General features: G+C 26.6%; 2 protein-coding genes across 3 annotated transcripts; one reads left to right on the top strand and one right to left on the bottom strand.

Annotated features, from left to right (window-relative positions):
• Positions 1 to 2,155: 2,155 nt before the first annotated feature.
• On the top strand, positions 2,156 to 10,632 carry Prp4k (Pre-mRNA processing factor 4 kinase). Of its 2 annotated transcripts, XR_012480986.1 has the most exons (13): positions 2,156 to 2,360; positions 2,606 to 2,779; positions 2,994 to 3,243; positions 3,818 to 5,218; positions 6,002 to 6,087; positions 6,441 to 6,587; positions 6,683 to 6,836; positions 6,912 to 7,164; positions 7,290 to 7,528; positions 8,084 to 8,293; positions 9,611 to 9,684; positions 10,096 to 10,280; positions 10,497 to 10,632. XR_012480986.1 is itself a non-coding variant. In XM_074259179.1 (10 exons), the coding sequence occupies exons 1-10, from the start codon at positions 2,356 to 2,358 to the stop codon at positions 8,291 to 8,293; spliced, it is 2,919 nt and encodes a 972-aa protein (XP_074115280.1). In that variant the 5' UTR covers positions 2,156 to 2,355; the 3' UTR covers positions 8,294 to 9,508. The 2 variants fall into 2 exon arrangements, 1 of the variants encoding a protein (XP_074115280.1); XM_074259179.1 differs by lacking the exons at positions 9,611 to 9,684; positions 10,096 to 10,280; positions 10,497 to 10,632 and having other exon boundaries at positions 8,084 to 9,508.
• Positions 10,535 to 13,267, bottom strand: LOC141537964 (inositol monophosphatase 1). Its single transcript, XM_074259181.1, has 6 exons — positions 13,025 to 13,267; positions 12,801 to 12,934; positions 12,235 to 12,494; positions 11,277 to 11,382; positions 11,050 to 11,201; positions 10,535 to 10,967 (listed from the first exon to the last, which is right to left on the bottom strand). Exons 1-6 carry the CDS (start codon positions 13,079 to 13,081, stop codon positions 10,861 to 10,863), a joined length of 816 nt encoding a protein of 271 aa, XP_074115282.1. The 5' UTR covers positions 13,082 to 13,267; the 3' UTR covers positions 10,535 to 10,860.
• Positions 13,268 to 14,455: the final 1,188 nt, after the last annotated feature.

The raw sequence follows: 14,455 nt of genomic DNA, 5'->3' as shown, positions 1-14,455 counted from the left end.
CATTATAAAATCAACATTTAAGTTGTGTTGATTTTACATAAACATGTGTCAGAAACTGCTCTCTACTTTTTTAGGGGAGATAAACGCCGCCATTTTGTACATTCCACATCTTATCTCATATATATAAACATCGAAAAAATTTTGTTTTACAAAATTTTTTTTTTTAAAGTATATTTTAAAAATACTCAAAAGTGATTGTTAAATTTAATATTTTATTGGTGGAAAGTGATTTGAGTGTATCAAACGTAAATGTCAATTTAATTTAGTGTGAAATGTTTTTAATAAAAATAATTAACCTCCAAAGCCTATATATTTTTTGTTGAATGTTTACTTTCTTCAAAATATATATCAGTTTTTTAATTAATATAATTATTTTACAATATTGTTTAGATGATATTGAAATTGGCAGATATCTATCTGGAAAATTTATGAAACTTACGAAAAAGAATTTGTTATTTTAATTGCGATTATTTCATGTAAATAATTATTTTACTATTTTATAATAAAACCATAAAAAATGTCCTGTTGCTACAATGTTTATTTTATCGAATTATCAATTAATCCCTTTATTGATACGAAAGTTCCACATATTTAATAACTTGAATGTTTTTCATTAAAAATAATTGAGGTTAAGCATTATCGTTACGTCAATCTAGGGAGATCACTTCTTAACATTTTATTGTGTAAATATTCGACAGTTACACGTGTCAAAAATCTTCGGATGAACCATGGATTATTTTGACATAAGTTTATGTAACATTTAACACAAAAATGTGTTATTTTTTTAACATAAAACATTTATGTTAAAATGACACAAAATTTATGTTAAATTTTTTTTGACACATATTTTTGTGTTAAAAATGACGCAAAATTTTTTACTGTGTATAATTGTTTAAAATTCTTATATACCTATAATATCGATTATATTTAACTGTTAATTTCAAATTATTCTGAGAGAAAAGATAATTATACTCAAATTTTTGTTTTAGGAAGTTTTTCAGTATATTAATACTTAAAAAATTATCAAAATTTATTAACTCTTAAACGACATCTGATAAATTTTTGATTTTTTTTTTTAAATTAACAAATTAATTAGTACTCAAGAATTTACATTTGTAGTTATTACAAAGTGAAATTAGCAAATATTCAAAAGTTTTTACGCCTTTTCTTATTAAAAACAAATTCCACAGCCCGATGATTTAAAAAAAAACATGTGCAATTTTTTAAAGATATTGGGTAATGATTTACAAGCGGGGTCCATCCAATTTTTGGCCATATCTAGGTAAAAAATTAACATTTTTTGGTTTTTTTTATTCTGCTTGTTTTTACAGCGCATTTATGATAAAAAAATATCGTGAAAGAAAAATATAAAGATTTCGATAGATTTTTTGTTTTCAAAAGTTGGAAAAAATTTTGGCTCTCATATTTTTGCATAAAATTTCAATTTTATCTTTTTTTGATATATATATATTTTTAAGTACATAAAAAAAACGGATAATTAAAAAAAAAAGTTGAATATCAAAATTTTCGAAAAAATTTATAATTTTTTTTTCAAATTTGTAAAATTAAAATTTTTAAAGTTGTGACAATTAACTTTTCTTTTTTTTTTAATTTTTCATTTTTTTATGTATTTAAAAAAAAAATACATCAAAATTTTGAAAAAAAAGTTTCGTTCAAAAAAATGAAAATTAAAATCGTGAACCCGAATTGTAAATAAGTACCAGATATTTTTTTAGTTATAATTTAATTAATGAAAAAAATTTTTAAAATGTCAAACTCCGGCTGATTTCAATGTAATATATTTTTTTACAATATTTACTGGTGAATTTTTTTCATTAGTTCCAAACAATTATTTTCAAAAAATAGCATTTGTAGTTTTTTAAAATTTCTAAATGTCAATTTTTTTTTGCCATAATTTATTTGTTACAAAAATTCTTTAAATTATCAACTATCTGCTTAGTTAATTTTCATGCTAAATTTATTTTTATTTTATGTTTTAGCAAGTTTTATATTCATTATTACTACAGCGCTTACTCATTCTGTAAGAAAAAATTCTGTTAAGCGTGATTTGACACAGGTGACATCTACTATAGACCGAAAAACTAAATTTAAACCCACACGCTTTCTCACTCCATAACGGATCTTTTTTTTCCAGTATGGCTGATGGTCTCTCGTAAATGAGTATAAAAGCAAAATAAGTAACTTTTTATACGTGTACTGTAAGTATAACAAGATGGCGGGTTATTGATGGTTTTGAGTATTACGTTGATATCGTAGTTTTTGAGTGTAGGAACATACATATTTTTGTTTATACTAAAATACATATTTTTATTAAAGTTCTGTAGCTTATACAAAATGGGGTAAGTGTTTCAATTTTTTAATTTTATTCTATCTGTAGAATATGAATGAAGTTGATACGTTAGATAAAATAAAATAATTTTGAGTTTTTAAATGTTATTGTTTATGTTAACTAATTGTGTTTTCATTATCAAAATTTGAAGATTATTTTTCAACTATTTATACTTTATGTTTTATTTTTATTATTGATATTGCATAATTGAAAAAAATATATCGCTTGTGGTGATAACTAATTTTGTTGTTTTAGATCATCTGATTTAGAGTATATTGACTCGAAGCAAGATATTCATAGCATAGATGAACATGCTGATGTGTTTGAACAGAAAAAGAAAAAAAAGAGGAAACATAAACACCACAAACATAAAAAAGATAAAGTTGCAGACAAGGAAAAAATAGACGCAAAAGTTGATCGACAAGACAGGTAAAATTAAGATTTATATTACAATGGAAATCTGATAATTTTTTTTGTTTGTTAATTAAAATACACAGTAAAAATATTATTCAGAAAAATCTACTAGCTTATTAATTATAAGTAATTATAAAAAAATTGTCAGATATTAAATCATTTTTCAATTTTTTTATAAAAGCAGAAAATGATATTTTTTTAACTCTTTTATTTATTATTTAAATTACAGAAAAAAACACAAGAAACACAAAAAGCTCCAAAAAGATAAAGAAGTAGAAAATAATGGCATTGCAGGAGAGAAAGTTCCTGTAAAAAATGATCCTAAAGAATCAGTTATAAATGGTAAAGTTGTTAACTCTGTAATGGAAATTGCGTCTACTGAAAGTGAAGGTGAAAATCTAGTTGATTTAGATTCAGATGAAGTAGACTGCACGATTATCGAAGATGATGTCGATCTTGAGGAGCTAATGAAACAAAAAGTATGTCATGTTTTTCGTATCAATTAGTTTTTTTTATTACATGTATGAAAAAAATTTCTGCTAATATCGCGTTCCAGATGCCATAAGGGCGTATACCGGCATAAAGTCTCAGTGAAAAGCCATAATGGCGTATAAAAATTTTTTTTCGGGAATCAACATATTTTTGTATGAAACGTGAAGAAATGCAAAATTAAAAATTTTTTTTGGACTTAGAAAAAAAAAAGGGATTTTTATTATACGTCCTTATTGCATCAGTAACGCGATATAGTCAATAGCAATATGACTTGATTAAAATAGTGTAAACACGATCATGTACATATAAAATTCAAGACAAATTATCTGCTCTTTGCATGGTTTACTTTATTATTTAATCTATTTACTATTGAATTTTATTTAAAAGCGGTGTCAGTAGTTGTTTAAGATTTCTTTTTCGCAATTTCGATGTATATATAGATCTCAGCATCAAGACATATTGCTGTATAGACGGCATTAACAGTTTATTGTTTTAAATTTTAACTTAAAAAAAAAAAAAATTATAAATATATATAGAACAATAACCAATTTAAAATTTTAGGAACGACTTCAAGCATGTTTAGTGCAATACCTTTCGGATGAATCAGAAAAAGATGAAAAAAGGTTTAATCGTGAAGAAATAGCAAAGAAAATTCCTGACGTTATCCTTGTAGAGGATGATAGTGGTGATGATATTATTGCTAAACAAAAACGCCACCGAAGTAGATCTGGGAGTAGAGAACGTAAGAAAAATATTAAATCAACGGACCGAATTGTAACAGATATGACTCGTGTTAAAAAATCTAAACAGGATGTAAGTGAAAAACGAAAAGAAGGAGATAGAAGGCGTGATGAGACAACTAAACATAATGACGAATCTAAGAAATCTGATAAATTGCGAAAAGTAATAGAAAAAAAAGAGGTAACTCGAAAAGAAGATATAAGAAAACGTGTAGATGAAGACCGTCGTAAAGAGGTCGGGAAACGAGATGAATTACGAAAGCGTGATCACGACATTAAAGAAGATGAACGGAGACGTGAAGATTATCGTTCATCTAAATCACGAAATGATTCTAATAATCGAGATATGAAAGGAAATTCTAAAAATTTAAAGCCAGCGGAAAATCGAAATTGTCATTCAGGTAGAGATAGAGATGCACGGAGTCGAGAACCAGTAGTAAGTAAAGATGGTCATAGTAGTCGAGACAAAGGAGACAACTGGGATAAACATAATAATAGAGATCGTTATACATCTAATCGAGATATAGTAAATAGTCGAGACTCCCGGAATCATGATAAAAATTGCGAACGATCTAGAAGATCACGAAGTCCCGCACGATACAGGAATGATAGAGACCGAAATAATAGGTATCGGCGATCAAGATCATTGTCTCGAAATCGTAGAGATCGAGACAGACACGGACGAAATGACAGAGATCGAGAAAAAAATGGTAAGCGTGAACGAGGGGATAAATACAAAGATTCACTTTCTGAAGGCTTGAAGGTTGAGAGATCTGATAGCTCTAGTGAAGATGATCTTAAAGATATTGACATCGAAGAGGAGGAAGATGAAGAAACTATTATTGAAAGGCGAAGAAAACAAAGAGAAGAATTACTTAAACGATTAGGTGGGCCAACTGAGGATTCAAATATGTCTACAGATGTTATTGTAAATGATAACCCCGTTAGTACCGAACAATCGAGTTCATCTTCAAAGTATGTAGAAGCAGTAAATAACAGTGATTCGAATTCGGAAAGTCATACTCCGCCGTTACCGGATCAAAACAAGTTACAACTGTTGGCTAAGAAAAGAAAATCAAGATTTGATGAACCACCAACGAAGAAAAAATCGGAAAATCAAGAAGAAGTTAAGACAAATGAAAAAAATGATGATAAGATTAATGTTAAAAAAGCTAGTGAATGGGATATGTTTGCTGATGTTGACAATGTGGGAGATTTTAATGTGAGTATTTTTTTTATATAGTAATAAAAACTTATCTCTGAAGTACAGTTTTTACATAATGGTATATTAGACACCTAGGGAAGTAAAGTAAGAAAAGCCTCAGATCACATGTAATTGTTGGCTGAGGCGAAGCCGAGGTCAACAAACATGTGATCTGAGGTTTTCTTTTTTACTTCCTAAGGGCTATATACTATTTTTTTGTTCGACGAAGGCGGAAAGCGGCAACTTTGTTTAGCGCAGCGGGACGAAAGTTGCCACTTTCCGCCCGGAGGGCAAAAAAAAAACTTTGACACTTTCCCTTCCTCAATTCAAATCAAACTTACATTACTTACTCTTACTGCTAACATGAATCGATATGTAGCATATTTATTTTACTTCCTATATCACTTTAATGCCATTCCACTTTATTCTAAAGTTTCCTCTTCCCCTCCCTTCGGTTCACTTCCTGCTTTACCAAATTTGCTTTGATCTGCAATTTTTTGGAAGTAAGTACAGAGTTCTTCAATTGGTAGGCCTTTCAGCATGTCTTTCGCAGCACACTCAAAGTCTATAGACGTATAGTATACACACTCGAGGTATACCTCGAATTTACCTTCGATTAGTTGTTGGATCTTTAGCAAGAGGTTTTTGCCACCAATTTTTCTGGCTTCCATTCTTAATACTTTAATCCTACCAGAATGGCTCGCAGCGTTTACATGTTTTCACGAACTTGTAGTGTAAATTTTTTTTTTTTTTTTACAGAAATTTTTGTGTTAATCTACAGTTAATCAATATTTTTTATAGAGTCCAACAGTTGAAGGCAATCGAGTGGGTGGTCATGAAAATCCAAGCTTAACTGATAATTGGGATGATGCTGAAGGATATTACCGGTAATTAATATTTACTGCTATTATTTATTTTATTTTCTAATACAGGTTTAAATATTATAAATGTCAAATAAAAATATGAAAGATTCATTTTCTGACAATGAAAATTATTTTTTCTATGATAATTGAAAGAGGTATTCATACTATAGCTACGATTTAGATTTTACTGTGCAAATTTTTGAGTATTTCATTTTTGAAAGTACAAAAATTTAATCTGAATCATAGAATTGTCTTTCTTTATTTCCAATAAGATATTTCGCTTATCGTAAACTTTCTAAAAATGAGCAGATTTATTATTTATTAAAATTTCAATAAACCAATTATTAATATACAATATATATTTTCATTATCATTAGTGTGCGCATTGGTGAAACTCTTGATAGCCGATACACCGTCTATGGATATACTGGTCAAGGAGTTTTCAGTAACGTTGTTAGAGCTAGAGATACCACACGAGGAGGTATGGATGTTGCTGTCAAAATCATAAGAAATAATGAAATAATGTGAGTTTTTCTTTTTTATTGAAAATTCATTTTCTATTTACTTTTATTTTATTCGTACATGTTTTTAATTAATATTAAACATATTAATATTACAGGCATAGGACAGGTCTTAAGGAACTTGAAATTCTCAGGAAGTTGAATGATGAGGATTCAGAAGATCGTTTTCACTGTCTGAGATTATATCGACACTTCTTTCATAAAAATCACTTGTGCATGGTTTTTGAGCCCCTTTCAATGAATTTAAGAGAGGTTAGTAATCTAATTAAAATTAAATATTTTTGAGCCAGAGTTTAATGAATGTTTTTTTTTAATTTATTTCTATAGGTTTTGAAAAAATATGGCAAAGATGTAGGTCTACATGTTAAAGCAGTGCGTTCGTACTCACGACAACTGTTTCTTGCCTTAAAACTATTAAGTAAATCAAATATTTTACATGGTGATATAAAACCAGACAATATTCTAGTCAGTGAAAATAAAATTGTATTAAAATTATGTGATTTTGGATCGGCATGTTATGCACATGAAAACGAAAATACACCATATCTTGTTTCAAGATTTTATCGTGCCCCGGAAATAAGTAAGTTTTTATTTTTTATAATTTATTGAAATTATTTGCTTTTTATTAACAAATATATATAGTGTTAATAAATAGGAAACTTGCTAATTGATATTGATTAATTGCTAACGAGTTTTATGTTTTAGTTCTTGGAATAAAATATGATTGTGCTATTGACATGTGGTCAGTTGGATGTACGATATATGAATTGTATACTGGCAAAATTATGTTTTCTGGCAAAACGAATAATCAAATGTTAAAATTTTTCATGGATCTCAAGGGCAAAATGCCTAACAAATTAATAAGAAAAGGGGCATTCAAAGACCAACACTTTGATGCTAATTGCAATTTTCTATATCATGAAGTTGACAAAGTCACTGAAAGGGTAAGAAATTTATATATTGTTTCTAAATCATTCCCAATCATTGAGTTTGAATTAGTTCTTAAGGAATTATCGAAAAAAAATTTCCATCATTTTTTGGTTTTACAATAATAATGTTATTTGGATATGATACTTGGACAATTGGCGTTTTATGTTAAGAATTGGATTAGGTTTGGTTACGTATAATTTTTACAACTATAACATATCAATTTTGTAGCCATAATTTAATTAATAATGATACTGTTGCATAATTTTTTATGTGTTTCGATCTCAAAGCGTATTATACACTTTGAGAGGTTTACAAATGCGCAAATTAAAGTATCCTACTTTCCTCTATGGTGTGTATAATATTTATCACCATGTTTACACCCCAAATTGTTAATTTCTGTTATTGTTTTACGGGAAGGTTAGTATTTCATCTGTCACTTCATTTTTTTATCATTTATCTACTTTTTATTTAGAATTAGCTGTTTGTACTAAAAAAATCCTGGTTTAATCTGTTGAATTGAAAAGAAATTTAAACATATAATTATCATAATTCTTCTTTTAAAATTTCAGGAAAAAGTTGTCGTTATGTCAACCATTCCTCCAACGCGGGATCTTGGTGCAGAGCTTGGTGGAACTTCGTTATCTGCTGAGCAAAAAAGTAGGGTCAGCCCGGTCAACCAACTAAAGGACCTTCTAGAACGCATAATAACATTGGATCACACCAAAAGAATGAAAGTGAAGGATGCACTGTCTCATCCGTTTATACAAGAAAAAAATTAGGTAACCCCAATTTTCGGGGACCTTATAAACATCAAGTCTGTCTTACGGAGATGTAACGTAAATTTTGTACATTTTGAACGTTTTATTTTTAAAAGCATTATTACTTTTTTTGCAAAATCTGAGGTGAGAAAATATTATTGGGATCAGACTTATAATCGAAAAAGGGATACACACAATATAGCCTGATAAAATATTGAGAACTATAAACACTACAACAATATTTTCTGCATCTCAAATTGTCAGAAATAGCAAAAAAAGCTTCAATCAAACGTTCAATTTTTCATAAAATTAATTATGCAACATAATTTTTCATCAGTTGTATTTTATAGTGAATTACTGATAGTTAGTATTGGAAAATAATTGATGTAGAAAGGATAAGAGTGAGTTGTACTTTTTTAAGTTATTTAAGACAATCGATGAGCATACATTTTTTTACTCAAAGACAACTAAATCTGATGAAAATAATAGTTTTTATAGTTTCATCATGAATTACACTATCTCATTTGCACCAACTCAATCAATTTAAATGAATTTTTAGTAATTTATCACAGTAAAATTATAATTGTATATTTAGTAATTATTTGTAAATTAATTAATACTTATAATCTTACTTTTTTTGTTTCTATTAATTCGGTTAGTTATATATATATATAACAAATAATCAACGAAAATAGAAAAGAAAAAATAATAAGTAAATGGAAATTAAATTTATGCTCCACTTGAAATGAATACGCGTATAAACAATCGACCATTAATATCATAAATATTTTTACGTATTCATCAATCATGGATTATTAGTTTTCATTTTCATTTCTATTGAAAATAAAAAAAAATACAAATAATAACATAAATTAATAAAATAAATTGGTGTATGAACGATTCAAAATAAAATTGTATAGTAAATAGGACTGTAGTTTAAATAAATCGACAAATGTCTGAATGATTGATAACAGAAAAGGTTTAGGAAGTACATAGCTCAATAAGTTTTTTTTTATTTTTAAGTTAATATTTTTTAACAAAATAATTATGTCAACTAATAATACAGTTCGGATATTCAATACTGTTTCTAAAAATTTCAAACTTATCTATTTTAATAAATATGACTTTTGCTTTACTAAGAATGTCTAGAATTAAAAATTTTTCAGTATAGATGTAATAAAAAAATGCTATTATCGTGTACAAAAACAAAACGAAAAACGAATATTGTTCAAAGAATATCCTAGCTGTTAAAAAATAATTTCCTGAAAAACAACCTAATTCCTATTACGCTACTTAAATGCTTAAAATCAAGATTGTACTAGACTGCTTGTGTTTCAGATCACTCTTCAATTAATTTTTCAATGACCATTGGTGGAGCTGGTGAGGGCCAATAGCGCCGTTCCCGTTGCAAGGTATTCATGGAGCCTGCCTTATGGGATATTTATCGTACCCCAATATTCGATATTTTACAATATTTTTTAGTGAACAAGAAATATATCGCGTATTATAAATTAGGGTATAATAAGAGTTTAAACGTGGGGATAATAAATCAAGAAGATTGACTAATTTTATCTATTCAAAAAGATAAACTATTTAGGAAACAAGTTTTTAGTTTCCTTTATTTTTAAAATAGTATTTCATTAATTATAGTTGATTAAGATAGCTAATATCCAATAATATTCTAAAATAATTGAAAAAAAAAAAAAAAAAAAAAAAAAAGTAATAACAATAACATTAATAATTAATAAAAATTGAAAGAAAAAAAAAGGTGATTATTGATGTAATTTTTCTAATTGGCCGTTTGGTAATGTTTTCACTTGTAGCCCTCCCCGTAAGGGAGGAAATGAATGAAGAATTCGCATCAAGATTAAGAACTCAACTGGTGGAATCTCTTCTCCGGTGGAACAAGATTCAAGCGTACACTTAATTCCTGATACCATTCCAAGTGAGAAAAACGAGTCCTTCAGAAAACGCATAACTAGTCAGTTTATATTTCCAAATAATTTTAGTAAGTATTGTTATTAACAGGTAAGGTGACAGTATTTTTAATTTTTTAATTAAGACTTTTTTATAAATAAAAAAAATTTTTTTTTTAAATCAGACGTAATTTGGAAGTCATTTTATTAAAGCATGTAACAAGATGAATTTTTTACCGTGATTTGCAGATTACGTCTGAATACTTATTAGTGAATATGAAATAACTATAATAATTATGAGTTTTCAGATTCAAGAACATATTACGGAAGAAAAATGACATAATCATTTAATGATTCAAGAAATCTGTATAAATTTAATGGAATTATTGAAAGTGTAATTATACATATTTTTATTTATCGTCAATGGAATTAATTTACTGAATTATTATAAATAAAGTACAACTAATGGAATAAATTAAGTTTGAAATTAACAATCAAAATTCTAGCTGTTTATCTTGTAAATCCTATAAATGCTTTAATTATCACAACAACACATGTTAAAGTTTTTTTGGTCGTAAAGATAAATTAAAATTTTCAACGTTTTATTACATGTAATTTACTTGTTTTCAATAATAATAAATACTTTGATTTTAATATTTTTTTCTTCAATTCTTAATCACGTTCCGGAAAATATTGAATTAATAAGCTCGAAATCTCTTTGGCTAATTCTTCCGATGATGCACACAGTACTCTTCGTGATAAAAGATCCAAATCACCTCCTAAAAAATTACAATTTAAATTACAATATTGATCTGATAATTATAAAATGAATCATTGTTAAAAGTAAATTAATGGCAATACCGGATGGATCAATACAATAGCCACCAGCTTCACGAACGATCAGATCGCCCGCTGCGAAATCCCATATGTGAATCCCAAATTCAAAATTAGCATCCGCTCCACCTAAAGCTACCATGCACATATTCAACGCTGCTGATCCCAATGCTCGTACTCTAAATCATAATAAATTAGCCTCGTTTCGTACATATCAATCATTGAAATACATGTAAATTGTATTATTAAATTACCCGTGAACTTTGGATGTTAATATTTTTAAATTTTCCATAACTATCTTCATTTTTTCGGGATCTCTGCTTGTGCCCAATTCCACCATAACTAAAGCTTTTTTAAGTTCTGTGAAAATATTTTTAATTAATTACTATTTGTGATAGTAATTTAAAAGTGAAAATCATCTTAGAATAGTCAGATGTAAATTTTTCAATTAGATTTGAAAATTTTAATATTTAAAAAGTTTTTAATGCTCATTGAAAATCTTCTATAAAATTTATTCAAATCAATGTACCAATCTTTAGCATTTCATTGTATTCTATAAGTAGAAAAACAAAATTTTTTTATGATATTAAATTTAGCTGTCATTTGACAATTTTTTTAATTTTCTGTAAGAAAAAAATTTGTTGTAAGAAATTGCATTTTTAATTTACTAAAATTCCTACAAGTCTATTTTTTTAATAATTTTTTTTTACCATAATTGATTTATTAAAGAAAATTTAAAAAAATTGTTAATCGGCAGCTAAATTTAATGAAAATTAAGTTAGCTACGTCTAAAAATTTTTAGAATTTTTTTTTTTATTGAAAAATCATTAAAAAATAAATAAAAGAAAAAATTTCACATGTAGAAAATTTTAAAAATTACACATGTAATTTATTAAAAATATTTTTTTGTTATAATTTAATTATTAAAAAAAATTAAAAATGTCGGATAACTTTAGTATTGTTTAAATTTTATGTCATATTTTTTTACTTGTCAATTTTCAAAATTTTTGTGATTTTTCCAAACGTAAAAAAGGCGAAAAGTTGACATGTTAAATTTTTTTTATTTGATGTTTAAAAAGAATTAATAATATTGTTTTTAATGACCAGAAATAGGGCGATTTAAACTTGCAAACAGTTAAACAATTATTGATTTATCTGCCTATTACGTAATACATAATAAAAAGCAATAAATAGATTTACAAGTAAATATACCTTTTTCGCCTGAAACTTTGATTGGATTACCATTCATAAATGCCCCTTGACCTTTACGAGCTGTGAAAAACTGTTCGAGAATAGGATTATAAACTAGTCCAATCTCAGTGATTTTATTTATTAATAAAGCGACTGATATGCACGTATGAGGAAGACCATGGACAAAGTTCATAGTACCATCAATCGGATCTATTACCCATGTAGGGGCATCTGTTAATTGAACTTTTTCACCAGAACTTGTAGTTTCTTCTCCAATAAATCTGATAGATCGACGTAATAAATGACATTAAAGTTAGCTGTCACTTCACAATTGTTTTAATTTTTTTTAACAAATAAATTACAGCAAAAAAAAAATTATTAAAAAAATAGACTTGTAGAAATTCTAATAAATTAAAAGTGCAATTTTTTAAAAATAATTTTTTAGAACAAATTTTTTTGTCAAAGAAAATTAAAAAATTATCAACTGACAGCTAATTTTAATGTCATACGTAATAAAATATTTTATTATTTTTATATCTAATTGAAAGTAATTGACTGTAAAAATAGTACATATTTAAATGAAATACCTGTGATCTGGGAATTTAGCGGTAATTCCATCCATAAAAAGTTTTTCTACCTGCTGATCAGACTCAGTGACAAGGTCAACATCACAAGATTTAATCATTACATCTTTGGGCCTGTTAATCCTGTCTCGAATAATCTGTAATAGTGATTTTATTACTTTATTGTAATCATTATTTTTTTATCAAAAAAGTATTTTTAATTGGAAAAAATGAGCATCAAGACTTACCGCACCGGATTGCTTGACAAGGTCAAGAGCAACAGCATAAAAATCGTCAAGACTCATGTTTAAATTTTTTGTAATTTCAAAGTTAATAATATTAATGAACTTTATAGTCACAATCGAAGATAATTTATTAGCTTTTTATTATATAGTTAAAATTTAAAGAAGTGATTGAAAATAAGATTCAACTCAACTGTCTATTTCTATCAGACTACTTTAAAGTCAGCTGATTTCAGCGAGTACAAAATGCTATGAATGCTCCATCTTGTGTCATATATTACAGAACAATGATATAATGACTACAGAAAATCATTTCTCTCGCTAATGACAAACATATGTTTATAAACATCGTTGATTCGTTTTTTTTACACATTTTACGTACTGCTGTTATTAATTCTTTAAATATGGGATGACATTAAAGTTTTCTGTCACTCGAAAATTTTTTAATAATTTTTAACAAATAAATTTGTTCCAAAAAATTATTTTTAAAAAATTGCATTTGTAGTTTATTTTTGAAATTTCTAAATGTCAATTTTTTTTTGCCATAATTTATTTGTTACAAAAATTCTTAAAATTATCAACTATCTGCTAAGTTAATTTTCATAAATATGGGGCAAAATGAATCCCTTGAAAAGAATTAAAATAATTCAGTTTTATTTTATTTCTTTTTCTTTATTTGATTTTTTTTTTTTTCATCACATTCATAAAAAATTAATTTGATTTAAGAATGAAAGTCTTGAAACAAAAACACTATTTTCAAGAGTTTTTATTTCTTAAATTACGTTAATTTTTTAGCAATGTATACAAGTGTATTTACTCTTAATATGTTCCACAATAAGTTAAAAATAAGGTTTGGGCCACAATAATCTTTAAAGAAAATAACATTGAAAATGTTTTATTGTATGCTTATTTTTAATTCAATTAATAATCAATTAATTTTTTAGAATTTTTTTTCTTGCGCTTAAGTATTTTACTTGTTCAAAATAGTCTGCGTGTGCGCATTTGAGTTTTGGATGAATTATTTGGTTCTTCATGATTAATTGTATAATTAATTTTTTTTCTAGTTTTAGTAAAAAAAAAATTAAAAGTAATCATGAAATTAAATTCGGAAAATAACTTGACTTTGACAAGTTAAAAGTTAATTCGAAACAAGAGAATAATTTTTGAACCAAGAAAATAATTTTGAAGAAGCTCATTATCTTCAATTAAGACGAAAAATTCTTGAATCAAGTAACATTTACTTGAACCAAGTGAAATTTCTTCGTTTAAGAATTTTTCAACTCAAACCAAGAAGATGAAATTCATCAAAATTATTTAGTTGATTCAAATAAATTTTTTTTTCTGTGTAGAAATAGTTGAAAATGGATACTTTATTTATTGCAAAGATTCCAATAACAGCGACGTTTCCCAAAGAAGTGTAGTCAAATTATAATGATA

The sequence above is a fragment of the Cotesia typhae genome, unplaced genomic scaffold, assembly GCF_013202065.1.
Source record: "Cotesia typhae breed Kobodo isofemale line unplaced genomic scaffold, CoteBio_Ctyphae contig_20, whole genome shotgun sequence".
Classification (NCBI taxonomy): domain Eukaryota; kingdom Metazoa; phylum Arthropoda; class Insecta; order Hymenoptera; family Braconidae; genus Cotesia; species Cotesia typhae.
Note: the sequence above shows the minus strand (reverse complement) of the source record. Positions and strands in the feature narration are given on the sequence as shown.